Here is a 26,734-nt window from a genome sequence, read left to right on the forward strand (position 1 = left end):
ATAGTAAAGCCAGGATCTTGTCCGACTTGGTGGGTTTTCTTGCTTGCTGTCGTCCGGCCTTTTAGCGTGTGTTCCCCACGTGTCCTGTGACTTGAGAGTGGAATCAGCAGGCTTAAGGTTTCCTTTATCTTCCCTTCCTGCTCCATTTCTGTTCCAGTGTGCTTTTCTGTCTCTGTGATAAATACTGACTAAGCCCAACTCGAGGAGGAGAGGGTTTATTTCATCTGCAGGTTCATTCCTCCATGGTGGGAAACCCGGTAGGAGCTCAAGGCCACAGAAGAATGCTGCCTACTGCCAGGCTCTCCCAGGTCTGCTCAGCCTGCTTCCTTACACCACCCAGGACCACCTACCCAGGGGTGGCACCACCCACATGAGCTGGGCCCTCCCACATCGATCGTCAATTTAATCAAGAAAATGTCCCACAGATATGCATGCCCAGAGCTCAGTCTGATGGAGGCAGTTCCTCAATTGAGATTCCCTCTTCTGAGGTAATTTTGTATCAAGTTGACAAAAACAAAAAACAAAAACAAACAAACAAAAACCCACGAGAGAAAGAAAACTAAGTAGCCAGGAGGAACATTGTGTTCAAAGTTAGGCCTAAAACTTTCCTGTTTCTTCTCCTCTTCCTTCTTTTATAAGCGACTTCTCACTTAACTTAGCTGCCTGAGGACTCCTGTTTTCTCGGGCCTTGGCCTCCTGAGTCCTGGGGTTATAGTGTAGCTGGCCAGTCCTGCCCTTGATCGGAGCCTCCCTCCCACTCCCCAGTGTCCTGTTTTGCTTCCACGTCCAGATCCACACAGTATCTGCCTCTTCATTTTCACGCTATCGAGATGGCTCTGTGAATTTCTGTGCTGTCTACATAGGGACCCCTCCATTGTAGACATTTCCCATCATCTCCCACTTAGATTAATTCACCGGAGGTTGTAAAAGAGAGGCAGGTTACATTTATGGTGTTCCTCCCTGCCAGTAGGTCTGATTATCTCATACCTCTCGCAGGCCCTTACAGCTTCTCTGTGTATTTTACATTTAGCCTTCTCCTTGAATTTGTAAGGTACCTCTCAGGCCTACCCTATCTCCCCGGAAGAGGTGAGTAATTAAACTCTACTAACATACTTATCTGTACCTTTTCTCTTGCATATCCATAAATAAGTTGTACATTGAGCTGGGCTTGATCCTTGGGGCCTAGAACATGAATTCTTGAGCACACTAAAGAAATGATTGTATGCGTTGCCTGCTACGTAAATACATGGCTAGTGCTTCCAGGGGCAGTAGTGAAGGTTTCCTCAACTAGGAGCTTGGATCTTAATTAAACTGTGCAAGTCCCTTGAGGCACCATGGTTTCCTGGGCGCCTTCACTCAATATTGCCTATTCAGGTAAAGGAAGAGTTGCAAGTCATGTGTGTGTTAGCAAGAGGAGGGATAACAGCAAGATTTGTGTGTGTTTGATTGGAGCCTGTATAACAATAACACACACACACACACACACACACACACACACACACACACACACACTCCCTGGTTGCCCTGCAAACTGGAAATTCATGGAAAATCTTGCCTTCAAATGTGAAACAAACTTTGCCCAGCACAGTGCTCAGTGGGTTCTGACGGAGGTGGGGGTTCTGTCCTCTGATGGGGGTGCCAAATGAGTGAAATTTGGATGGTTGATCCATTTTGTCTTCTGAGTATATAGAACTCCCTTCAAATAGCAATACAAATTACCTATTTAGGTAGCTTTCAAATTAAAATACCCAAGTGTGTAAAAAGACGTGATTAGTAATCCTGAACACTAAGATTCCCTAGTGGATGGACAAGGCAACCATGAAGACCAGTTGTGTCTGTGTCGGAGAGCAATGCACAGATGAACGTACACGTTCAAATCTAGTCCATTATCTTGAGCAAGTTATGAGGAATATTCTAATGAAACTTTAAATGTATCTAGGTGTTGACAGCATTTTCGAAATAATTAAAAGATGACGGTTGTGGTGTCCCTTTTAATCACCACCACAGCAAGCGCAATGCAGGAGAAGGCGTTTTCTAAGTAGCCATACCACCCTGAATGTGCCTGATTTCCTCTGATCTCAGAAACCGAGCAGTGCTGGGCCTGCTTAGTATTTGGAAGGGGAAAGGAACTTTCATAGGTCACACTGCCCTATTAGGAACTATTGGATCGTAGTTCTTCTAGAACTTAAGAAGTACTTGTTTTTTGGGGAGGTTAATGTGGTACATACATACAGCGTGTACTGTATACCTCACCCCAGCAGAGTTTTAGACAGTTTTAAGACTTAAGTAGATGTTATTTCCATAACTAATCTTGTGAACAATCACACTTAGTAAAATTAAAGGCAAGCAAGCGTGTCTTCTTACCAGGTCATGTTTTAATCACAAAACTACAAACAATTCTCGGATCTCTAAGAATATCAGAAGTAAGGAAAAAGACTGTGGACCTTCTGATTAACAAATGAGTACTCAACTTAAAAAATTATAAATAATCAGGGGCTAGAGAGAGGGCTCAGTGCTTAAGAGCACTGGCTATGCTTCCAGAGGACCCGGGTTCAATTCCCAGCGCCCACGTGGCTACTCACAGCTGTCTATAACTCCAGTTACAGGGGATCTGACATCTACACACAGACATATACATAGGCAAAAACACCAATGCACATAAAATAAAAGTAAAAAGTTACAAATAATCAAATATCACTAATGGCTTTTAAGCATCATGTAAATTACATTTATCTCACTCAAAGAAGACAAGAAAATCTAAAGGAGTGTCCACATCTGAAATAGTCTTGATCTTCAGCCTGTTGTCTGTCAGAGCCTGCTTTATTTGGAAAATGAACAGATCTCTATCAGGCTTATTATTACATGGGGGGGGTTCCAGAGCCCCTTTACCTCCGTGTTCTGCCACTGTGCTCCCAAATCACCCTCATCCCATAGCAACGAGGACAGTTACCCAGTGCATCTATAGGAAATGTCCAAATATGGTAGATGTCGCCATTAATCGAATGAACGACCATGGAAAAGGGACCCAGCTGTGGAAGAACCTGTTCATCTGTCAACTCTATTCCTTAATGTGCATCCATATACTGTCAATGAGCACATAATCCATATATGGAAGACAAATGCAAACATTTGGCTTTCATGTTTTAAAATGAGTATAGGAAGTGGAGCCCAGTAGCACAGACCTGTAATCTCAGCAACTAGGGAGACTGAGGCAGGAGGATTGCAAGTTTAATAGTTGCTTGGGGATGCAGAGCTCAGGGGTAGCCTGGGCAAATGATATCCTGCCTCAAAATGCAAAATAAAATAAGAAGCTGGAGGGGTGTCATCAGTAGAGTTTGCCTTGCATGCACAAGGCCCTAGGTTCAATCTTTCGTACTGCAAAGAAAGTACGTAAGTGGTGTCGGGTAGTGTATCCTTGTGTGTGCATGCATGTGTGCCTGTGTGGGTGTGCATACATCTGCTAATCACTAACATTATACACACACTTGAAAATAATTTTAGAGTCTACATTCTTTTATTTATTTATTTATTTATTTATTTGGTTTTTCAAGACAGGGTTTCTCTGTGTTGTTGTTGTTTCTATGGCTGTCCTGGAACTCACTCTGTAGACCAGGCTGGCCTCGAACTCACAGAGATCCACCTGGCTCTGCCTCCCTAGTGCTGGTATTAAAGGCGTGCGCCACCGCCGCCTGGCGAGAATCTCCATTCTTTAACCCTCTCCTGACTTATTTTTCTGTGTTTGAAGTTTGTCAAGCCTTGATTTCGGTCTGAACTCAACTCACAGCCATCAGATTGCTTTTATGGAAGTCCTTTCCTGGGAAGATCAACGTGTTTGTTTCTTTTAAAAATTGATACACAAAATTATTTCCTTTTGGAAGTGTGTGTTCTGTAGGATTCTTCTGTGGATTTTGTTCAACTGGCTTGTGAACTAGTTCGGCAAGTCAATGCCACATGCTCAATATCTAAATATATTTATAATGAGGTATTATGTGAACACGTAATAAAAATATACCTGTCCTACATCCTTGGGGAGAGAAAGAGAATGTTTATTTATACATGCAAATGCTCCACAGTTCCTTTAAGAACCTTTTAAATCGCTGTCTCCTTCTAACTTTGAAAAGTTTTCTGGTGGCTGGTTGTTTTTGCATCATCTTTTTTATAATAAGGGCTGCTTACAAAGTTGTGCATATGAGTGCTAGGTCAATGGAATGACTGGTTGCCAGTTATTTTACTAAACAAATCTTTCATGGGATCAGTGAGTACTTCATAGGTTTTTGTAGGGAGGGGCATTGGGGAGCGAACTCAAGAGTTGAATGCATTGCTGCAAATAGGTCCTCAGGGCTGAAGCTGGCTGGAGCTGGAGAGTAGAGAAGAGGCAGGAGGAGGGGAGGCTCCTGAGCATATGATTTAAGGGTGAGCATGAGGTAATTGTTAACATTTTCAGATGTGACATTACCAGGAGCCGTGTGAATCCAAGCGACGTAGTGAAATGACACAATTTGGTTGTTCATTGGTTTTCAAATAGTTTTCAAGTTATCTTGGGTGGGTAGTTAGCTTCCTCCTACCTCCGGCCACCTCATCTGTAGAGTGGGATTAATAAGATTCTCCCCTCAAGGGGTTGTGATAATTAAATGGGTTACTGCAGCCAACAGAGCTTGAAATACAGTGAGTTCTGTGTGGATATTTGCTGTTCTTTGGCTGCCATCATTTAGAGTAACATCTGTGCTATTGAAAAGTGTCCCCTACATCTGCCTGTAATCCCAAGGCATTGTGGTAAGGGAACAGCATTAGGGCCCAGGGTAGGGTGATCGTCTTCCCCCAGAGTCCCTAGAAGTTCCAAGGAGATGATGTTTGATTCTCATCTCCAGAGGTGTTTTGGAGTGGTTTATCTAATGCAGAGTGGGAAGATCAATCCTTTAGGGAGAGGGCTCAGCTCTGGTAAAGCTAAGCTACAGAAGTGAAGCCCAAGGAGGGTGGTTGGGAACACATAGACTCACCATGCTTAGGCCATCTTTAGCAGAGATCTTCACCTAAGTGTTCTGTTTTCCCCAAGCCCACCATAGTAGTTGGCATATAGCAAAGGCCCATGTCTTCTCAGTGCTATAGCCATTTCTCTGGCTTTGCTTCTGTCCAAGCCAACTTGATTTTAGTAGTCAAGAAAGTAGAACCCAAAGGCTAGGCATCTAAGATGTTGGAGCAACCTAAGGAGAACAGTTTCTTCGTTAGCTAGTTTAAATTCTCAGAGATGTTTTCACATCCTGTGTTCTGCAGAGGATGTAACCATCCTCTTTAAAAATCTCCACAGGCTGGGTATGGTGACTCGTGCCTTTACTCCCAGTACTGGGAAGGCAGAGGCAGGAGGATTTCTGTGTGTTCAAGGCCAAGGCCAGCCTAGTCTACATAGTGAGTTCTAGGATAGCCAGGGCTATGTCTCAAAAAATAAGACCAAACAAGTCTTCACAAAGCCTGCCTTCGCCTTGCTTCCTGTATTCCCATCTCCTCTGTCTGTTCCGCTCTAGGTGTCCACCTAGGTGGTGCCTACATTTTTCCCTGCTGCCCAACTCTCAAAAACCTGGCCCTTTGGTGAATGATGGACCATCCAACAACCATACTTGCTTGAGGAAATGGATGCATTTTCATTAAACAAATCAGGCGAAAAAATAAAAGTCAGTAGGTGTACATCTAATTTGTAAAGCACACAACTGATTTCTTCGTATACATGACCAATTCCGATTCTTCATCAATACTTAAATGGACTGGGAGGGTAATTAAGAAATGAAAGAAGTTTTGTGGAAGAGATGTGATGAGACTTTTGTACATTGGGGACTACATTTAGCTTTTGAGTGATGCACAGCCGATGTGGGAGGAGAAGATCTTACGGGGAGAGTAGAAAGGGAAATGTAGGGACTCTGTGTCCACTGCCATAGGAATAGAGAATCATGTGCAGAACAATAACGGTTGAAATTTGGTAAGCACATTCCCTGGCTAGGCAGTTAACTGAATCACTTGACATGTAATGGAGGCATACTGTGTACCAGCACCCACTGTGACAGATGCCAAGATCACAGAGACAAGGGAGCTTTCTTCCTGCCTTGAGGGACCACGTTAGCAGTGAGAAATCACAAACATCAAGTTTCTAAGAACTTTATATGAGTGAATCTCACAGTGTGTGTGTGTGTGTGTGTGTGTGTGTGTGTGTGTGTGTGTGTGTGATCATACTACCATGTTCCAGATAAAGAGTCCGATACCCACTAGATTACATATATAGGTGATCCAGGGCCAAGCGGCACTCATGTGTAGCCCTGCTGAATTCCACTGTGTTAGATGATCCTTCTGCAGGAAAAAGAAAGATGCCTTCAAAGTCAGGATTCTCTAACAATGATTGATAGCTCCAGCTCATCATGAAGGACTTGGGGCAGAGAGATCACAGAAAGGATGGGGCATAAAGGACATATGTGTCAATGTCAAGTCTGACTGGACCCACTGCTTGCTAACCATGTGGTATTGATCAGGACACATAGCCACTCTAAATGTCCCCTTCTGTACATTGGAGGCTGTAGTGCCTGCCATGTTAGTGTCTAAAGGATCTGTACTTGTCTCTGGCTGTGGTTATTATTATTAGCATCAGCAACAGCAGGAGTGATTAGAGGGACAGATCTGTACATACATACACACTCTCTCTTCTTGATCTGACCAATAAAACAGTCTTGCACTTACTTCAGTGGTTAGAGATCATCTGCTATGTCACGTCCCCATGCTAGGCACTGTTATGTAGTCAACAACTGAGGAACTTAAGTCATTTCCTCGTCTGGTAAGCATATCAACAAGCTTGGCCTCCATGCCCCATGTTCAGGAAAGAGGGCATGTTGGGAGGCAAAGAGCTAATCACACAGAGCGGGAGGCTGTGTGAAGTTACGGTTATTTAGAAGGAAGGAATTTCAGGGTGATTTGAAGATTTCATTAGGCATCTACTACTGTGCCAGATAATCCCAATTTCCTCCGGTAGTAGTGTGAGCTTGTCACGCTGTTTGCAGGTGGGGATCTTTTGTCACATTCCACTTTAGTGGTAACTTGCAGAGTTGGCCATTAGACTATAATTGAGCAACCTGATAGGTTCATGAAGAAGACCCTGCCCCCTGTTCCCAGAGAGACCAGTCCCATAAAAATGGATTTTCTATATCCTTGCCCAGAGAGGCAAACATTTACAATAACCTTGAATTAGAACTCTCCCCGTCCAGTATGATAAAGACTGACATGTAACAGATTGACACTCTTTTATTTTACTTAAATAGCACCATGGTCAAGTGAAAGTCCGTGTGTTTGCTAGGGCCATGTTTTTATAGGAGTGGTGCTAATTCACATCTCTGTTAATAGGTCCTATTAAAGTTTTCCTGTTTTACTTTGCTACACTGTTGCTAACAAAAAGTATTTTAAGGAAAATACTGTTTATATGCTATTGAGTGATTACATGACAAATTATAAATTAAGCCATCTTCCTGAACCATCCTGAGAGTTTTAATTGACAAGAAAGTGTTTTTCTTAAATTCTGTATAGTTTATATAGAATTTTTAAGCCTAATTATATTTTGTTACTGGTTTCTTTGATGCCTACCTCCTGCCCGCCCCCCAAACTTGCACCTCCCAACAACTCAATTAATCTTCTCTTTAATATGTAATAGACGACCTGGGCTTCCAGAATGCATTTTCATGAACCACAGAAAAACTTTCTCACTTTGGTGTATACAAGAAATAATTTTTTGTTTTTGTTTTTTTTAATTTGAGAAGTCAAATAGGTGGATTATAAATCTCATCAATCCTTGGGTAGTTGTAATTTCCATTAAAAATGCATGAATTTTTACTTGACTATTACCACATTATATATTAAGTTGCAGTTCCCATAGCAACCTTTTTATTGCATTATAACATTTAAATGTAAGGTGTTTTTCTTTATAAAGAAAGACAATATATTTGAATTTGGAAATGTTGAGTGAAATCTAATCACTGTTAAAATATTACTAAATTCTTTGGGAGTTATGCAAATTTCCAACCAAAATTGTGGAGTTTGTTTGTTTATACTATGGAAGAAGAAAATAAAAAAATTTAAGTATCAAATACACAGTCACTAAATGCCCATAATTGGTTTTGAAAAGAGAAAATACAAAATTGGACCAACCTTGTAGTCATCTGTCAATGTCCAACACCATAAGTAAGAGTTTAACTTATCCTACTTTATATGATATAGAGAGTTTTATCCCATGTCAAACATTTTTTTATTTTGGTACAACTGGCAGATTGACTTTAAACCATTTTTATCTTGTATTTAGTTGAGTTAACAGCAAATTACTTCTCTGTTCAAGAAATAAAATCAAATGAGTTGTTGAAGAAATCATTGTGGCATTTTGAGGAAAGTAGCCACTTACTCTTAAGTTCTGAGATTCTTGGCCAATTTCTTTACTAAATATGGGGGACTCCCAATCTTCTTGCCAGTGTGGCCCAAGGCCATGAAGCTGTCACTGTTGAGGTAGACTCCTATATTTAACCCTTTCAGCTTTTTATAGTGATGTTTCAAAACTATTAGCACAGTGTGTGTGTGTGTGTGTGTGTGTGTGTTTCTTGTTTCTTTTTTCTTTTTTCTTTTTTTTTTTAATCTGAAAGTAGAGTATCTGATTGTCATTCCCAGCTTTGGGTGACGTTGAAGTAGTAGTTGGTGGGTTTTCCCAGGACTATGCTGAAGGGCAGAGGGAAGAAGTTGAAATATATGTTAGGCACCGTTTCTGGTGGAAATTTTACATATGTTGTTTCTTCTACTCCCAGTAACTCTGGTAAAGCATTTATTAGTCCCTCTTTACAGGGGAGGAGAGAGTAGTTGTCTTCCAGCAGGCTGTATTTCTCTGAGCTTGGGTCCATGCAGAACTCACTAGTCCTCCTTCTTACTTTGCTTCAATCAACCCTCCCTCCCTCCCTCCCTCCCTCCCTCCCTCCCTCCCTCCCTCCCTCCCTCCCTCCCTCTCTCCTTTCTTTTCCCCTTCCTGCCTCCTTTCTTTCTTCTTCTTCCCTTCCTTCCTTTATTGTAGTAAGGGTTGAGCCTGTTGTTTCAAATGTGCTAGGCCACTGCTCTACCACTGAGTTATAGCAACACTCCATTTTATTTTGAGATAGGCTCTTGCTAAATTGCTCCTAAACTGGCCTTGAGCTTACTCTGTAGCCCAGGCTGGCCCTACACTTACAGTCCTTTTGCCTCAGCCTTCCAAATACCTGGGATTACACAACTGCCCCACCAGACCCAGCTTGAACTTTTTTTCTGATTTTCTGTGGAATACAGTGTGCACTATAAATTTAATATGAGCTATTATTTTTTGAAATGTCTAAAATTTTTTTTTAAAAGAAATGACTTGCTGAATGACAATCTCAATAATTTGTATTTCTCTGTTACATGGCAACCATTCGAGCCACTGGTTATCTCTGCCATCCCGTCTTTCTAATTTTTTTTCCCCAAGTCTTGTTTTGCTGAAATTAAGTCCAAGACAGAAATTAAAGTAAGCTGTAACAGTGCCTTTCTGGACCTTCAGGGATCAGAGATAAAGGCTGTCCAAGGTCTGACCTTCAGTTGTAAGCTTTGAAGTTCAAAAGTGGACAGGTGGAATTACTGTGTTCTTCATTGCCCTTTGGTGCAAGATATATTCTAGGTTGCCGAGTAAGTGCGAACAGCAGCAAAATTATGGCCCCCTCCTGCTACTAAGTAAGTCAGCAATGGCCCTTCTGTGGTCAAAATGGCAAATTCAGCAGCAGCTATTCGATAGGGATTTGCAAAAACTTCCCCATGGCTGTTAAGAATCTTGTTCAGCAGTGTCTTTGAAAACCTAATTCTGTGCAGAATTAGCCATGTAGATATGTCCTCGGCTGTGACCAAGTGTTTAAAACACATCTACTTTGTACTTTCTCTCCATGTCTGGTTTGCACCTACTGCTGCAAAATCTATTAGGTACCTCTACCGATGTCCAGCATTTATAAGTTTCGTAGCCGTGCTGAATTTTATTTCCATTTTAAAATAACAAATCCCCGCCTTGATGGAGTCAGCTCCCCATACAAAGCCACTATACATCACTGGGGCTGTGGTGGAAGAATGGAGTCGCAGCTGCGTGAGTGCTAGAATACCCAAACATGAATTAGACTCACACGCATTTGGCAAAAGTTCAGAAAAGGAGCTTAATCTGGTTTCATCTGAGACTGCTTCTCTCTGTTCTGCAGCACCCCCGCCCCCCAAGATGTTGTGTCTGACATCAGATCACAACGTAATGGTAATGACGCAAAAGAAGAGGAAGCCTGGAAGACAAGGGGCACATTTTCCCCCTTGGAGGTCTCCTGACCCCCACTTCTCTCTTTGCTTTCCCAGGACCCACCCCTGAAATTCAAGGCCGTTCACCTATTAGATAAATTAATCATATGCCCCAAAGCAGTGAGCATAGCTCTCTGATCTCACTCATATCTATAATTAAGGGTAAATATAATCTTCCTTTTTCGAGATGAACCACCCACCCATTACATTTAAAGTGCTGACTGAAATGAAATAATAGTTCAGAGCAAGATGATTTTAGTTTAACAAGAAAAAAAAAGTTGATAATTTAAGCTTCGAGCAGTTATTTCTATTTTTGATTACCATTCACTTATAAATCTAATTTGAGATATAAGCTGCTTCTCTGTTTCCCAAGTTTAATTCATGGTTTACATCCTTGGTTGTATAAGCCAAGCTTAGTAGTTGATGAAGGAGCGAAGGTACTCACTCAGCCCCGAATGGAATAAGGGCAGGGCTAAGATGACGTTAGACGTCTTCATGTTCAGACCTGCTAGGAAACAAACAATGGTGTGATTGCCTTGACCTTCTCAGAATCTTGATTTCAGTGTCTGAATGGCTATGTCAGGCATGGTTCTGTGCTGGGGAGTTGGCCGCAAGAAGTGAGTGACTCTCCAGTCATTGGAGCTTACTTAGTGAACAAAGTTGGTCCCTTTTCTTCTTTGGTGGTTGTGTTTTAAGGCTTGAAATTGTTTGCCTTTGGGTGAGAAGCAGGGGAAGGGCTTGTCTCATCTCATCTGGACAGTTAAACTGATTCACAAGCATGGCTTTAAGATTTACAGGTTAGATGTGGGAAATACCACATCTTGTTTCCCATGTTTCCTGGTTGACCTGGTTGCTGTGGAGCCAGAATAACCATGGAACACAAGCTTGCACAATGTAAAAAACAAAAACCAAAACAACAAAATACAGGACCCTTAAACTTTCTGATCCTATTTAAGACAAGGATGCATTTGCCCATTTTGAAAGTAGACTTGGCTTTTAAACTTAACGTCCATGAAATATAAATTTGTTTTCAAAGCTATACATACTTGGAGGTAATTTTATCAACAGATGAATGCCTTATCTTTTATGTGTACTGTTTATTTAATTTGCCTTAATCAAATGCCATTGACTTTTAAACATTCATGTACCCAAGTGTTTCAGCAGTGGAAATTATTTTTAATCTTTCTCATTACTACAGAGGGTGAGGCGTGTGACATAAAGACCAAACAATAGTAAATAGTCATTGTTCATTTTACCAGTAGACCCTACAATAAGAGCGCATATATTTTTATCTTCATTTTCCCTGTAGGGGTGATTAGTGCCCCTTTAAATCTGAGGAAATGTTTATTTTTGTTTCTTAAGAAGAATGATTCCATTGTCTAAGTGAAAAAAAAAGGGGGGGTGGGGGGTCAAACAAGTCTAAAAGAAAGAAGCAGGAATGCGTTCTTTTTTTTTTTTTTTTGGTGGGTGAGCGATTGTCAGGAGTCTCCATTTGGAAGTGCTCCCTGGCTTTGCTGCTGTCAGTCCACATAGTTCATGTGGCTTTGTGGAGGACTTGACCGCTGATTTGCTTTTGCCTGGCCCACAGGAAGGTTGTCTTTGAAATCAACAACAAGCAGGTCAGGGCTAGCCAGTTAGCTATGCTATCATCTTTTTGCACAGTTCTATTGTGAATGCTTCTAAAACCCAGGGCAGTGAGCTTGTTCGTTTTCAGTTGCCCTACTGCGTAGATTTCCTTCTCTGGGAGTGAAGTCTTTGCTACCAGGACCAATAGGAGTCAACCAATGGCTAGGCCCATTGGAAAGAGAAGTGAATATTTCAGAATATTTGTTCAACCCTTGCTGGAGGATTTTATATATTTTTGGAAAAAAAAGGATAAAAGGAAAAATAAGAGTAATGGCTGCCAATACAATGTCTGTGTTATTGGCAGATACCAAACTGGTCTTATTCCATGGGTCATGAATGATGTCGCTTAATGGTAGACCATTTGCCTAGAACGCAAGAGGCTCAGCACACTGTAAAACAGGAAAAACAACAATACTATATTATTATTTTCAAACTCTTTTCCCAATAAAATGAAGACTCAGTGGTAGATTTACCAACTTATGGAGAGACAATAACTTCATTGTAACACCTTTATCAGTGAAGATATCAAAAAAATATTCTTGGAATAAGAGTTAAATAGAGACTTGACAATAAGAAATTGCTAAGAGTGAAATTCCAGGTAGAAATTCTAATTTTTGAATGCCTAAGATGATAAAAATAAATGCTTGATGTCATACCCCTAAATTCCCTAATTTGTAGAAACATTGGTTGTAATGTGCTTGATGCTTAAGTTTGCCATTATTAATACTTTCCTGTCTTCTTAAAGTTCTAGAAATGCAGTAGTTGAGTGTGCTGATCTTAGATTTTTTTATCTGTCAAATGATCCAATTTTCATCCTTTGTGGATGAAACTAAGATGTTAGCAGTGAGCTAATTGTTCAGTAATATCTTTTCACTCTTAGAATCTCTTCTTCAGGTTTTTTGTTTTTTTTTTAAGTAATGTTCATCATGTATCCCTTGAAAGAGTCGTAAGCTGGAAGCAGGGAAAACAGGCATGCCAGTGGCTGATTAGCCTGTGATATATTGTTCACCAATAGGCACAGAACACCCCCCCCACACACACACACACCATCACCAGCTCTCTCTATGATATTTAGCTATATTGTGGTGGTGAGGAGAGCTTCGAATTTTTGATTTTCCAGCTTATGGGTCATATTTGACCAACTGCTTTCACTGGAAGACATGCCACTTTGTTGAGCTATTTAGGAATCAAAAAGGCTGTCTTAATTTAAAACAAGGACCCTTTGTTTTAGGTGGTGACTGCCTTGTGAAATTTTTCAGTTCTCAGCGGGTTAACCAGGGAACAGGGGCAGAGTCATAATTGGCCTATTTAGAGTATTTTGCATGTGAATAGTGTGTTAGTGAAGCATCCCTAAGTCTGTTGTGAGTGACATGGTGATTAGAATTTAGATTAGGGAAAACACATTCTGTACTTTATCAAGGACAGTAATTAGTTCCATCAGTAAAAGTTGATTACAAGTAACGATAAAGTTAGATTTTTAGTACTTAATTTTAAAATTTCTTTATTAAATAGCAAATTTGTTCTTAATATAAATGGTACTATCTACACTTGTTTTATTGCCTATCAGAATAATTGAAAGAACAATGTGTTCAATGCAGAGTATAATCAGGCGGTTTATATTGTGGGTAAGTTTCTATGTAGCTTTTAGAAAATGTAATATTATGTAATCTGTCTTATGTCATCATTTTTTGAAAAATTAGCAGTTTGTCACACCATGATAACTTTATGATATTTTCAGGAATGTGTTAGTGTTCAGGTGAATGATTAATCCATGGGGATTTGTTTTAGTTTCTGGTCGTCTTCAAGAGAGCATGCTGAAGTCCTCAGGGTCATTCCCGTTTGCAGAGGATGCCTACTTCTCCTATAATCTTGAAAGTTTGCCCTGGGATTTGAATTTCTTCTCCACTCATCTGGCATTCTGTCCTCTGTGGGTCCCGTGCACAGTCCTGGATGATCAGGATGTGGCCGGTGGAGAGTGGACCATTCGTATTCATCCCCAGTGGGTGCAGCCGGGAGAAGTTGTGTTTTCCAAAAAAAATGAGATTCGTGTTAGTCCTTTAGTAACAAGGGTGTGAATAGTTCCCAGTATGGGGAAAGAAAACATTCATGTTAAATGACATTTTCTTATGGAATTAAAGTGTTAGTCATCTGAAATGATTTTTCAAAATATATTTGGTTTAGAGGGTACCATCCACTGTCTTCAAAGTAAAGGGTTAACAATGAGGAACTTGATGATAGCTTCCTCAGTGGCTTTTGCTTTTCGGCAGTTGTTTGGTTAATTGTCTTAGCTCAGCAAACGCTCTGCTCAAAATCGAGGGCGAGGTGGTAAATGTGAAAAATTAAACTTCCATATTTGTGTTTTTGTTTTCACCTTCTAGCAGAGTCTCCTTGGAGGGGACATGGATATGGGCAATCCAGGAACCCTTTCGCCCACCAAACCTGGCTCCCAGTACTATCAGTATTCTAGCAATAACACCCGGCGGAGGCCTCTTCACAGTAGTGCCATGGGTAAGGCCCCTTTCTGTTCGAATGCCTGGAGTCTTTATTAAATTCACTTTTAAAAAATGCCATCCTACCCCTACTCTGCCCCAGAAAGGACCCCCCCCCACCGCCCCTCCCCCCTCACCAATAACACTGAGTCAGCCCTCAGCTTGGTGTCTTTTCCATCCCCCAGGGATTATGGTAACAATTTACACAGCAACATCACTTTTTAAATGTTTGCTTATGCCAGTGTGCCACTTGGCTGTGCACACAAGAAACCTGTGTCTTAAAACACAGAGCCATCCCAGGTAGATAGATCCAGTCTCGTAGATTTCACCCGGAAAGCGGGGTTTGAATTCTGGTAGAAGGAAGCGTGAAACAGGAGGGAGAGTGAGCTAGGATGGGCTGCCCTGCTCTCTGATTACTCTCAGATTCTAAAGCCTCTTCTTGGTTTGCTATCTTTCTTTTCCTTTGGAGAACTGGGCATGTGGGAGCTCACAGCTTCTTCCTTTTTTGTTTTTGTTTTTGTTTTTCCAGAGGTGCAGACAAAGAAAGTCCGAAAAGTCCCTCCAGGTTTGCCCTCCTCAGTAAGTACTGCCTGTTTTTGCTCCATCCTGTGTCCATCGTGTTCAGTTTGGTATCAGTAGAAGGCAATAGAAGTCAATGAGTTTCCATGCGCCCAGAGCTGTGTGTGCATCTAGAATGTGGAAGAAGTAGAAAGGACCAGTTACCTGACCCTTGCTGTGGTGATTAATTGCCCCTGCTGGAAGGCTGAGGGCTTATGTGGGTAGTCAGCAAGTTAAGCTTTGAAGAGAGCCTTGAAAAGGCACCTCAAGTTGCAGAGCTTTACCTGTACAGGGCTTTGGAGAGCATGAGTATTAGTTTCATGTGTTGGTTAAATTCTTTGTCAGTATTATGATGATTTATGGATTTGCATGCGAAAGGAGATTTGTGGAGCGGATTTAGGGAAAATTTACATGGGTTTCAGCCCAGAGTGCAGGGAGAATGTCTCTATTTTCTGAAGAGGTTGATGAATAAGGACTGCCAAGGTGGTCACTGTTTGCAATGTAATGCTAGGTAAGGATAGAGGAATCCAGCTGGAACCAAAGCATTCTGGGCATTCTTAATACCTGGAGCTGTGTCTGAGTGCTGCTGTGAGGCCCCAGGGCCCAGGCCCCAACCTAGGAAAAGTTGGTTGTGATCACAGGAAATGCATGACACATTGATTTGAGTTCATGCATTTGCAATTTTTTTGTCCTAGGAGGTATTTAATTTGTTTATAACCGATCCATTGCTAGTAATTTTCTCCTTATGTAAAATTAAAAAAAAAAATTTCCTGTCTTTTTCATGTTTCCTTTTTTTTTTTCATCCTTCCTTCCAGAGTTGTACATGTAAAGACAGTTTTAAATTAATCTTCTAGTATGTAAAAAAAATGACTAATGGGCCTTATAAGTTCTTACACTTTAAGACAAAATTATATTTAGATTTCTGAAAAATGTATTACCAATCAGTGCTCTCATTGGTTCTGTTTCATTTTTAGTAAATTAGAAGAATAATGGGTTTTGCAAATGTGCTAGATTAACCCACACACCTGTGTATCTGACTTGATTTCGGTTCAGCTCATCCAAAAAAATTATTAAATGAATATATCAGAATAAGTCTTATCAAAAAACCCACAAATTTTGTATGCTGATTATCAGACTTGATAATGTTGAAGAAGCACCACCAAATTAGCCATAAATATGGAAAAATATTGTGTAAATAAAACTGCCAATGGCATATAAAATAGTCATTTTAGAATATCAATATGTCACTTAGAACTGTACCATGTTGTTATTTCTTGAGTTTCTATATTTTATTGAAATTGGCTGTTTTTGTAGGCATATTTTAAGCTTGGAGTTAGTGGTAGAGTTAATGTAGATGAAATTTTAGATTTTAATAGTTTTAATGACAGCTTCAAATGATAAAGTCTTGGAAGCTGTTTACATTTTAAACATAACCCTGATAATACTAAATGCATTAAAAGGGCCTAAACCTATCTCATCCCATCTATGCCTAAGGTTAAAATAAATTTTGAGGTTTTTTTTTTGTTGTTGTTGTTGTTTGTTAGTTTTTTGGGTTTTTTTTTTCTACTGCAAAAAATTTGCAGAGATCTTCACACTTTCTTAGGAGTTCTTGAAGTATCTATGATGTTACTAATTATCAATAGTTACAAATATTTAAGTCTTTTTTTTCTCTAGTTAGCTGATCTCTACAAAAACATTTTCAAGGGTTTTTATTGCTGTTGGTGGCACATCCCTTACACTATGCTCAGAAAACAGAAAATCTTTTTCTTCTAACACATGACAGTTAGAAATTGGAAATTTGTTTATATTATTCAAGTTTTGGGTTTTGATGGACAGTCAGTTTAGGATGAACTCTAGTGAGAGAACATTTCATGGATAAATGTCTTAATGGCCCTATGGGATACATTGATAAATAGCCCTTCTTCAAAAGACAAGAAACAAGATGAAAATTCAGTGAAGGTTCAAGCAGAAAGGAGATCGGTTTGAACAGTTTTGCACTCTAGTTACCTCTTTACTTGGTAATTCTGGAACATCTCGGGTCTCCTTCAGTTGCAGTTTGGTTAGTGTGCCCCAACTTGATTGTGTCATTCGATTACTGATAATGAGATCCCACGCCTTGCTACCGTAAAAAAAAAAAAAAAAAAAAAGTGTGTATTTTTACTTGATTTTAGGAAACAGCCTGTGCTAGACACTATAGCAGTCTGGCTCCAACAGGTCTAGATTTCTGTATTTTTAGATCACTGTCTCCCTTATTTTTAAGTTCAAATAAAATTATGAAATGTGTCTGACTCAAGATACTTCTAAACCTTGCTTCAACATATTCTTGAGTATATGTGTAGCACATAGTAAAGGACTGGGTTCGCTTTCTTTTACAGTGATTAGATTAGATGAAGGCATTTGTGTTCTCTTAGATATATATTGACCATGATAGATAGGAATATATCTATCTCAGTCTGTTGTGTCAACTCATGCCCTGCCCCCGGTGGAATGGGCCCTCCCTCTTTCATAGATAAGCGGAGGAACATTTCCAGTGTGGTATCCCATAGTCACATATTGTGATACAGTTGTGAGAAAGAGGTGGTCTCCCTTGCTGTCAAGAGGCTGGTCCTTTCAGGCTATCTGGGTCAAGGAGGTGGGGAGAATCGCCTAGCTTTGTTTAAAAGCTGTGCTTTGGCTTCAGAGAGAGGGAAGGGGAGGGAGGCAGAGGGGGAGGGAGGGGAGAAGGGAGGGAGAGAGAGAGACACACGCACAGAGAGACAGACAGACAGATAGATGAACGGACAGACAGAGACTTGGCTCAATATTGTGTCATAGTTTTGGTGGGAGGCATGAGCATGCATTTGTACTGTATGCCACGTCTAAAGACCTCGAGTCACCCCGAAGGCTTGACGTAGGATGGTGTAAGAATCATCCACAAGGCTTACAGGCTTTAGAAGCACAGAGGAAGAGAAGACAGGCCCTCTGGAGAGCAGAGGTCGGGAGCGATATGTCGGGTACTTTGATTGTTTGAGGAAAGACTGTGGAAAGTGACACTTGTTCAGAGAGCCCGACTTCCTGCTGTCCAACGTTGTCCTGGGCCACTTCCCGCTATCTCCTAGCCTTCCTCTTCTGAAGGGACTTCGGGAGTAAAGCTGTGTGTGTGTGTGTGTGTGTGTGTGTGTGTGTGTGTGTGTGTGTGTGTTTGATGCTCCCGCTCATCGCGAATTTCTAACCTTTTGAATTTACATGTGAACTTGTTGTCTATTCAGAGCTCCGTGTCTCATGTTTGTACTTTAAAGCATATTTCCTCCTAATCTGGGTACTTTGCAGCCTTACTATCCTTTCCAGCAAGTTTCTTGTTTGTGAATAGCCTAGTAATCATACACATTGAGTTGTGCATTTATGCAGAGGAAAAAAAGGCACAATATTAAATTATAGCTTAGGAGAAATGATCCATGCTTTTTTTTTTTTTTACGAGAAATTATTGTGATAGAATTAAAATCGAGAAAGTAACAATTTCTAAGTGTACTGTTTTAAAAGATTCTTATGAAATGCACAGAAAATAAAAGAAGAACAGATGTCATTTGGAAATTTTATTGTGCTCACTAACATGTAAACATACAAAGCCTTGGTCATCAAATTGAAATTATGTATATTTTATCAGCAAGTGTGAAGAAGAGGTACAGCTTTGTATTTCAGACATTTGTGGAGTTGGTCTCCATTTTAATTGTGAACTTCTCCATAGGCTCACCCAGGCCTTTTGGAACATTGTAAGATTCTGGAAATACAAAGGTTTACCCTAATATCTATTTTATGACTTCTGTCATCTCCAGGGAGATCTTCACAAACTGAGTTGTTCAGTAAAGTCTAATTTCCATGCTAAGTTGTAGTTTTGTTTTATTTATTTATGTTTAATTCAGGAGGATCTGGCAAGCTTTAAGTGGTCAGAGATAATTTTGGATGCACAGATCCTGAGGAGAAGATTCTAAAATAAGATTGGAACATGTCCAAGAAAATTTGAGGCATGAGTGGCTCCTTAGGTGGATTTGAGAAAGCAAAACTGTTTCTTTTGTAGCATGTATTTGGTACCATTTGATATCCCCAAGGAACATGAATTCTTAGGGAAAATAAAATCTTTAAGTCTGGACTTAACTATATTTTATAGAGAGTTTATCAGATACATCAATGAAAGCGGATAGTACTAACAGTATTAATTTTCTTAGATATTTTCCATCACATTAAAAAACCATTTGAGTGTTTTATATATGCTATTGAATCCATACTTTAAAGTATTTTAGTTTTTTTTTCCTCCTCAGGTGCTTAAAGAAATCTCAAATGATTTCTCAAGAGTGTCTTAAGGAAACCATAGACACACTGTTTTGTAACTCATGGTGCATTTTCATGTCAACACATTTTAACCTGAGCAGTAATGCAACCCCTTTTAAGATGGCTGTGGCAGTATTAAACGTGTCATGAGTAAATTGAGCATCGGCTACTTGGACTTGGGCTTGTATGGAGGAGAATCTAGAAGCACCCAATATGTGATAAGATATAACAGAAGGTGTGTCTTCAAGGTCCTTTCCTGTAGTGATACAAACAATTGTAATGGTTTACATTAAAATGTTAGGTCAGCTCATAGAATCAGCTCTGAACTTAGTGTGCTCATAATCTAGCTAAAGATACTAAAATATGAGATTTGATTATATAAATGAAGCCAATAAATTATGAAAATATATAGGGAGGAAGGAGTTACAGTAATGCAATTAAAGCATGCAAATAAGACAAGAAACATTTGTCCAGCTTATACAGCATATATAACACATCAGTGGGGACACTGAAAACTGGGAGAACGTTCGTCACTAAGCATTTATTTGTTCATGTAGTGAATGCAGGATTCACGAATCCAGCTGTGGGCTTTAAGTTCAGTGATACGTTCTCTGGAAATCAACCTCCTTCTCTCCATTGTTTTAGAGGCTAAATACAAAGTTCAGTTTTGTGTGAGATTCTCAGATAGGAAATAAGTACAGGAAGGTCTTTGCACTGGGGACTCATTAGTTCAGAAAGCACACACAGGAAATATGCACCATCACCATTTGGCATTTGGCGTTCCAGTCTCTCAGAAGTTTGCTAAAAGATTTCTGTATTGTTGAGAATTTCAGAATACTTCTTAGAACTTTAGAACACAATCTCTTCCCTTCTTCAAAAAGAGACTTCTGGCGTGCATATTTTAAATATAAAGAAAGGCAGACATGTAAGTGGCGGGGGTGGGGTGGGGGTAAAAAATCAAGGCTCTCTGTAGAGGGCAGATTTGTGTATCTGTGAGCTATTCAAAGGTTATCTTTGCAAATTAAAAAGTTAAAAACCTCAGAGGCTCAAAGGAGACAAGACTATTCATTCCTCCAACCAGAGGAGTATTTGTGTATGTGTCTGATTTATCTTCTCAGCTGGCTGCCTTAAGGTAGGCATGAAATGCTATGCCCTTCCCCTTTCTCAGTGTGTGTGATTATTTGTAATCAAGTTTTCCAATTCAGTGTCACCTACTAAGATTTATCGGGACTTCTTTAAGAGTTCAGCAGCTAGAACAATACATCTGTACTCACGTGTTAAGAAAAGAGAAATACATTTTAGGGAGCTCTTATTTTGCACTTTCTTTTCTCATTTTCACTGAAGAGTGTAATTTGGTGTGGAAATTTGGACCCTTAGTGGTTTAATTACAGAAATCTAAGAACTGGCTGCAAGACTCCTTTACTGCAGAAAAGAGAATGGTCCCAGGACTTTCATGTATTTTTGCACTTAGAAAGCTTGTTTTGAAGCATCTGGCTTCTCTCTGGATTTCTTGTTTATGGACATATAAATGGGGACTTGGTATTTAGTTGGAAGCCTTTCCGTTTTAGCTATCAAGAGTTCACTGGCTGCAGCAGTCTTACATCCTAACAGAGCAAAATTGTTTCCCTGTCCCAGTTAGTGACAATATCTGCATATCCAAGATGTATTTTCTTCCTTTCACAGAATTTCAAAAGTTTTGATTTGAAGTCATGAATCAGAGGTAGACCTTGGGGGGCTAAATACAATTTAGCAGTGTCAGTGATTCTAAAAGAATGAGGAGTTTCATCAAAAAGAGCAAAGTTGTATTTTCCTGAGGCAGAATAGCTACAGCTAGACTGTTGACAGACACCTGCTTTGTTTCTTTTTAAAAGTAAATTGCATTGAATTTTAAACCCCACATTTCAAAGGAATAGCCTGGGTCTGTATTGTCCGGGGTGTGTTTGTGTAGCCACTGTGTTCCTTTTCAAAGAGCAGGAACTTTCATAAAATGCGGGCAAATTCTGTAGTTTTAAATACTCGCTTATTTGATCTCAGAACAGCAGCATGCGAATGGTTGTGTTTTCAGTTTCAAAGCTGCTGCCTGCATAGGCGGAGCAGGCCCGGCCGCCTTTCACGTGAGCACATGGTCCCTCTTCAGGGACGGGAAGGTAGTGCAGACGATTCCCTGGGTCCCACCTCAGAGCCCCAAACCGGAACGAGCTGTGTTCTGTCCAGGTGTCTAGATTTCAGTCCAAAATGAATGCGAAAGCTATATTTTTGCAGAAGAATGTTTTTTTTTTTTTTTTAAATTATCTCTCAGCAGCATAGAAGCACCACTATTGCAAGCTGCAGGATTAATTCAGTACGATGCTAGGAAGGGAGTTGGTCTGCAAGCATTCACTTCCAGGGTACTGGGAGGAGATTCTGGGTGTGTGAAGTTTCACTAAATGTGTTTTGATTATTCGGTAGAGGAGGGGAACGGGCATGCCTCGGCTTTGCGGACCTGTCTTCAAAGCTGACTGTGGGAAGATGCCCTGGTGTGCTGCCATGTTGGTGCTGACTGAAGAGCACTTCCTTATGAAGCGTGGATTCATAGGAGAAAGATGTGTTTTCTCAGAAAAATGAACCTTGTAGTACATTCAGTCATGAAAATTGGTACCATTCATCACACACACATAGAAAACTGATCACCATCACCGCTTGCTGTTGCCAGTTAAGAGATTTTTATAACAATGCTGTTTTGGAACAATTATTTTGATATCATCTGTGAAAGAGGATCTGCCTGCCTGCAGCATCCTCCCTCCCAGCCCATATCATTCTAAATATGCCTCCTGGATTATACTTATAATAATATTGTAATGGCTTTCATTCTCCTGATCGGCACAGTATATCATTATATCATTAGCCGCTATGAGAAAGCGGTTTCAAGTAGGTGGCTGATTCTTAGCGGTAATGTTTTCAAGTAACCCCGTTTGGGGAATTGGGCGATCGCACAGGTGCTCAGGTGTGTTAACACGGGGCTCAATAATATTCTCTGGCTTTGCTCATTATGAAACCAACTTCGAGGCATAAAATAATTCAATAACAAGTCGTGTATAAAACCGACGCTGCTGTTTGGACAAACTTTAGTGACTTGACATATTAAGAGGGGAATCGAGGCATGACTGAGGAGGGACAGGGTATTCCGTTCATTTCTCAGTGCACGGAAGCCGAGAGCTTTGTGTGCACAGCCTGGTCATCATCGTCGTCGTCATCAGACTAGGAAGGAAACCAGTTGTTGTACTGGTTGAAAATGTGATAGGCAATAGCTAGAAATTCTGCCACTTGATACGCAGGCATAGGCTTTGGAAGTGAAATTTTGCTGCGGAAAGCTTCTGGGTCCCTCACATAGTACCTTGACATAAAGTTCATTTGTATAGGTACCCAAGATAGCGGCCCATATTATCTATGGCCTCATTGATACATGGGCAAAATGAAATTCAGTGTATTGACTGTGGGTCGGAATTGTTTGGATTTGTAAAATTCACACCACAATAGGCGATTATTTTATAAGCAAACCCCAGTTTGCTTTCCTTTTAGAAAACCACATCCACGTGTTTGTTGGTAGAGGGTAGAGGACCCCCCTGTGTACTTGAGACCTCCCAGGGGGAGGGGAAAGTGCGTGTTCTCATGCATTTCCGTTCTTGCATGTGTTCCCTTCTTCTTTTGTATTTTGTCAAATTTACTTTCCCACTGAAGACTAGATGCTCTTCCGTGCAGTGATACATACATACATACATACATACATACATACATACATATATGTATGTATGTATGACAACTTGGTTGTCAGCATCACCTTATTGGTTCTTCCTTCTTTATGCAACTGGATGTGGTGTCACTGGCGTTTGAGCATGGCCGGCCTTCTAAGAAAGTCTTTTATTAAAAATAGATAAACAAATAGCCCATGTAACACCACAAGTAAGCTTTTGTTTCTTTAAACTTCTTATTGTCCCCTTAGTCACTTGGGTGAGGTAAGGCATATATATATATATATATATATATATATATATATATATATATATATATATATATATATGCTTGTGGTCCGTCCCATACAAGTTATGTACAGCAAGCACCTCTGCATGGGACTCGCAAGCTCATTTCCATTGGAATGCATCTCGGGATAACAGAAGAGGAGCCTGAAAGGAGTACCAGCCCTTCCTAACTTGATGCTGGATTTCCTCTCCTCGGGGCTCTTGGTAGGTCACAACCCTGGGTGTGTACATAGTGAGTGCCTGTGAGAACGTGATGGCAGTGTACTGAAGGCAACCTCTCCTTACAGGTGTAAGTACTGTATTACATCATGCAGTCCTATAAAACTCATAGGGCGGGTGCAGCTGTTTACATCTGGTAAAGAAGCGGAGGCATGTAGAAAAGGGGAGCGTTGCCACAGCCATGCGGCATGTGTGTGGCAGAACTGCGCTGGAGATCTGCACAGGCTTTCTGTAATTCCTGTGTCCTTAACCAAGACACTGTCCCTGCTGCATACAGCAGCTATTCAGCCCCTCTGTAGTGCAGAAAGGCTCTGTGCACCAAGGTCATTGTTAACTTTGAAAGCATTTGGCAAAGGGCTCGGGATGTACCTCAGTAATAAAGTACTTGCCTAGCACGCCCAAGGCCCCTAGTTTGATCACCAGCCAGCCCTTACCACCTTAAAAGCATTTGGCTACCCAGATCAAATTAAAATGTCAAGGCTTACACCTCCCCGGAAGCTGACCCTCCGTGCCTTAATGTGGTCCTGTACACAATCACTGTGGAGTCCCAGAAGCTGACCCTCCATGCCTCAATGTGGTCCTGTACACAATCTCTGTGTGTGGAGTGGCTCCATGGGGAAAGGCTGGCACCCAGGGGAGAATTTTCTGAAATAGAGACAAGGTGGTAGAGTCGTTGACGCATGGGGACTGAGCAGCTTACCTGGAGTGCCCTGTACTGCTTACTAGCCACACACACGACATAGGTGTGCAGTTGCTTGTTGGTGGTATCGTTAATACAGTTGCACTGGAAATGTAAGCAGCCAGGTAGCCACCCTTCTTTTAGCATTTGAGGATCAATAATCTGACAGGGATAGCTGAGGTAAGACCTGGTCACATCAGAACAGAGACTCAGCTGCAGGCAGAACAGCGCCCTGCATGGGTCACTTGTTTTTATCTGAAATTCGGCATTGCTGCAGACACTCTTTGTGTCCCTTCTTCTCGGCCTTGCTAAGTCTCCGGCCAGCCTTCTGTAATCATGAGCCATATAGCTCTGCATAGGTGCCGTCAGGAGTGTATGCTATCTTGTTGCTCTCATGGGGAGTGTGGGGCAGGAGGCTAAGATGCCCTCCCAGGAGCCCTCCTGATCTCTCATTCTCTGCTGGCGTTTGTTTATGTCTAAGTCAGCCCTGCCTCTAAGTGACTCAGGGATGCATGGGTTTTTGTTGTTGTTGTTGTTGTTTTGTTTTGGGTTTTTTGTTTGTTTGTTTTTTCTCTCTCAGAGTGTGTAAGTGGTACTCTCAAATCAGTCAGAAACCTGCTTCCTCCTGAGTGGTGCATGGGCCACGCCTGTAGGTGTGACTCCTGTTCCCAGCCCAAGTGACGGCTGTAGCTTGGCCTTTTAACTATATCCGGCTAGATCAATGTGTGTGGAGCATCTGGGTCTTGGTGGCTTGCCTGGCCAGCATTTCTCTTAGAGGGCAGAGTTAAATGTCTTTAGGACAGGTCAGGTACATTTCTGACATTAAATGTGTCTGTATGTTTCTCCTGGTACTTTAAAGCAAAGCTAAGGATTGCTGGATTCCAGCCTTTGCTGAATTAACTGTAGTGTGTGTGTTCTCGGTGCCACTGTTGAATTCTTGAAAGAAGCAGTAAATTTGTTCATCACCCATGAGAAACTAAAAACAGTTAAAAATAAAACAAGAGCTGGTTAGTGAATCTTCTTGAAGAATAAATCTCGTACAGGTGCTGGGCCTTGGGAGGAGCCTGGGCTCAACATCCTAAGATGAATGCTTTGCCCGGGCAATTGAATTTTGTGGCAAAACCAGGCAGCAGGTTCAGTTCCCCAGGGAAGGTCTGTGGCTGGGTGAGCCCCAGCCAGTGGAACAATGTTTCACCAAGAATGGTTGTCCTCCAGGGAAGTTTCTGGGTCCGGGGTACTTGTCCCCTCTTTTAGAATGATTACCACCTTGTGGGTGACAAAAGGTAGTGGCGTTCTCCAAACTTGATCGCCGTTTGGCTTTTCATGGAGAGTCCTCCCCGGCAGTGGATGGCATGTGTTCCTCCCCCAAATGATCCCTGTTTGTGCAGCAACAGCAATCTTCTCCACTCACAGTTCATTTATGATTCTGATGAGAGTGTTTTTTCAGGAAACACACATTTCACTTTTTGACCTAGGAGCATCTGTTAGAATTTTTTTTTTTAATACTACTTTGGCATTCTGAAAGTGTTAATGTCTTTCATATCTGTTTAATGCTATTTAGGGATATTTATGATCACCTCTTGGTTACTCGGGGTAAAGTATGTCGCAATTTTTTTGAAACAGACAGGAAAGCATTCACATGAGGAAACAGATTGCTTTAAACATGTGCTTCCTGTGACAGTAAAAAGAACAAATTAGATTTAACACTGTGGAATGAATGCAGAAATGTGTACATTGAAGCTTTTAAAACCTTTATGTTCAGTTTCGGTCACAACAAAAAGTGAGTCACCTGAAAAAAAAAAAATGGAAGCTGACCCTGGCGTCCTCAGACTTGTGCAGTGCCCGCCAGCTGTACCCCTCCCCTTAGCCTTGACGTTCACAAAACAGTGTGTTCGTGATGAGAAGAGCGAGAGAGGATGATCAAGGTATTCAGAGATGATGTGCCGTTCTGTTCCGATCCTGTGCGCTGAGGGAGGGCAGAGAAACTGGCATATATTAGGAGGGAAAGATTTTGCTACTATCTGACCACACCCCTGATAAGTAACGAAATAAACAAAAACAAACAAGCAAAAAAACTTTTTTCCCTGAACCCAAATATTCCCCTACATTTCATGGAATGAAAAAAAAAGAAAACCTGACACTCACTCGCTAGCATTTACTACAATGTAATTATTTAAGAAAAAAGGCTCCTTATGTAATTCAGTTTTACCGTGCAAGCTGGCCTGCAGGGAATGACTAGAATCCAAGGTCATATTTCTAGTTAGATGCAAACGTTGAACAGAGGGCGTGAATCCTATCCCCAGCAGAAGAGGCACCAGTGGCCATTTCTTCCTAGCCCTGGAAAATGATGCCTTTCAGTGTCCTGTGTTTTCACAGCTAAGGGTTTGTGGCATGCACACCACCTCTCTGGCCAAGGAGGACTAGGACAGAGCCCCTCAGGGGAGGGCACATAGTTTGGGGACATCTGACTCTCTTACAGCACATACTGAGGTACTAATATCAAAACA

At 41.0% G+C, this 26,734-nt stretch overlaps 1 protein-coding gene across 26 annotated transcripts in view; it reads left to right on the top strand.

Annotated features, from left to right (window-relative positions):
• Tcf4 (transcription factor 4) overlaps nucleotides 1-26,734 on the top strand; it is a 346,965-nt gene that overhangs the window by 208,350 nt on the left and 111,881 nt on the right. For 17 of the 26 annotated variants that reach the window (XM_042263873.2, XM_042263871.2, XM_042263870.2 and 14 more), the window contains 2 exons: nucleotides 14,340-14,469; nucleotides 14,980-15,029. The exons of 3 other annotated variants lie outside the window; for them this stretch is intronic. In XM_042263873.2, the coding sequence (XP_042119807.1) occupies nucleotides 14,340-14,469; nucleotides 14,980-15,029 (180 nt within the window). The remainder of the gene's footprint in view (nucleotides 1-14,339; nucleotides 14,470-14,979; nucleotides 15,030-26,734) is intronic. 6 more of the 26 variants (XM_076555435.1, XM_076555428.1, XM_076555434.1 and 3 more) reach the window with 1 other exon arrangement.

Source organism: Peromyscus maniculatus, chromosome 19, assembly GCF_049852395.1.
Source record: "Peromyscus maniculatus bairdii isolate BWxNUB_F1_BW_parent chromosome 19, HU_Pman_BW_mat_3.1, whole genome shotgun sequence".
Lineage (NCBI taxonomy): Eukaryota > Metazoa > Chordata > Mammalia > Rodentia > Cricetidae > Peromyscus > Peromyscus maniculatus.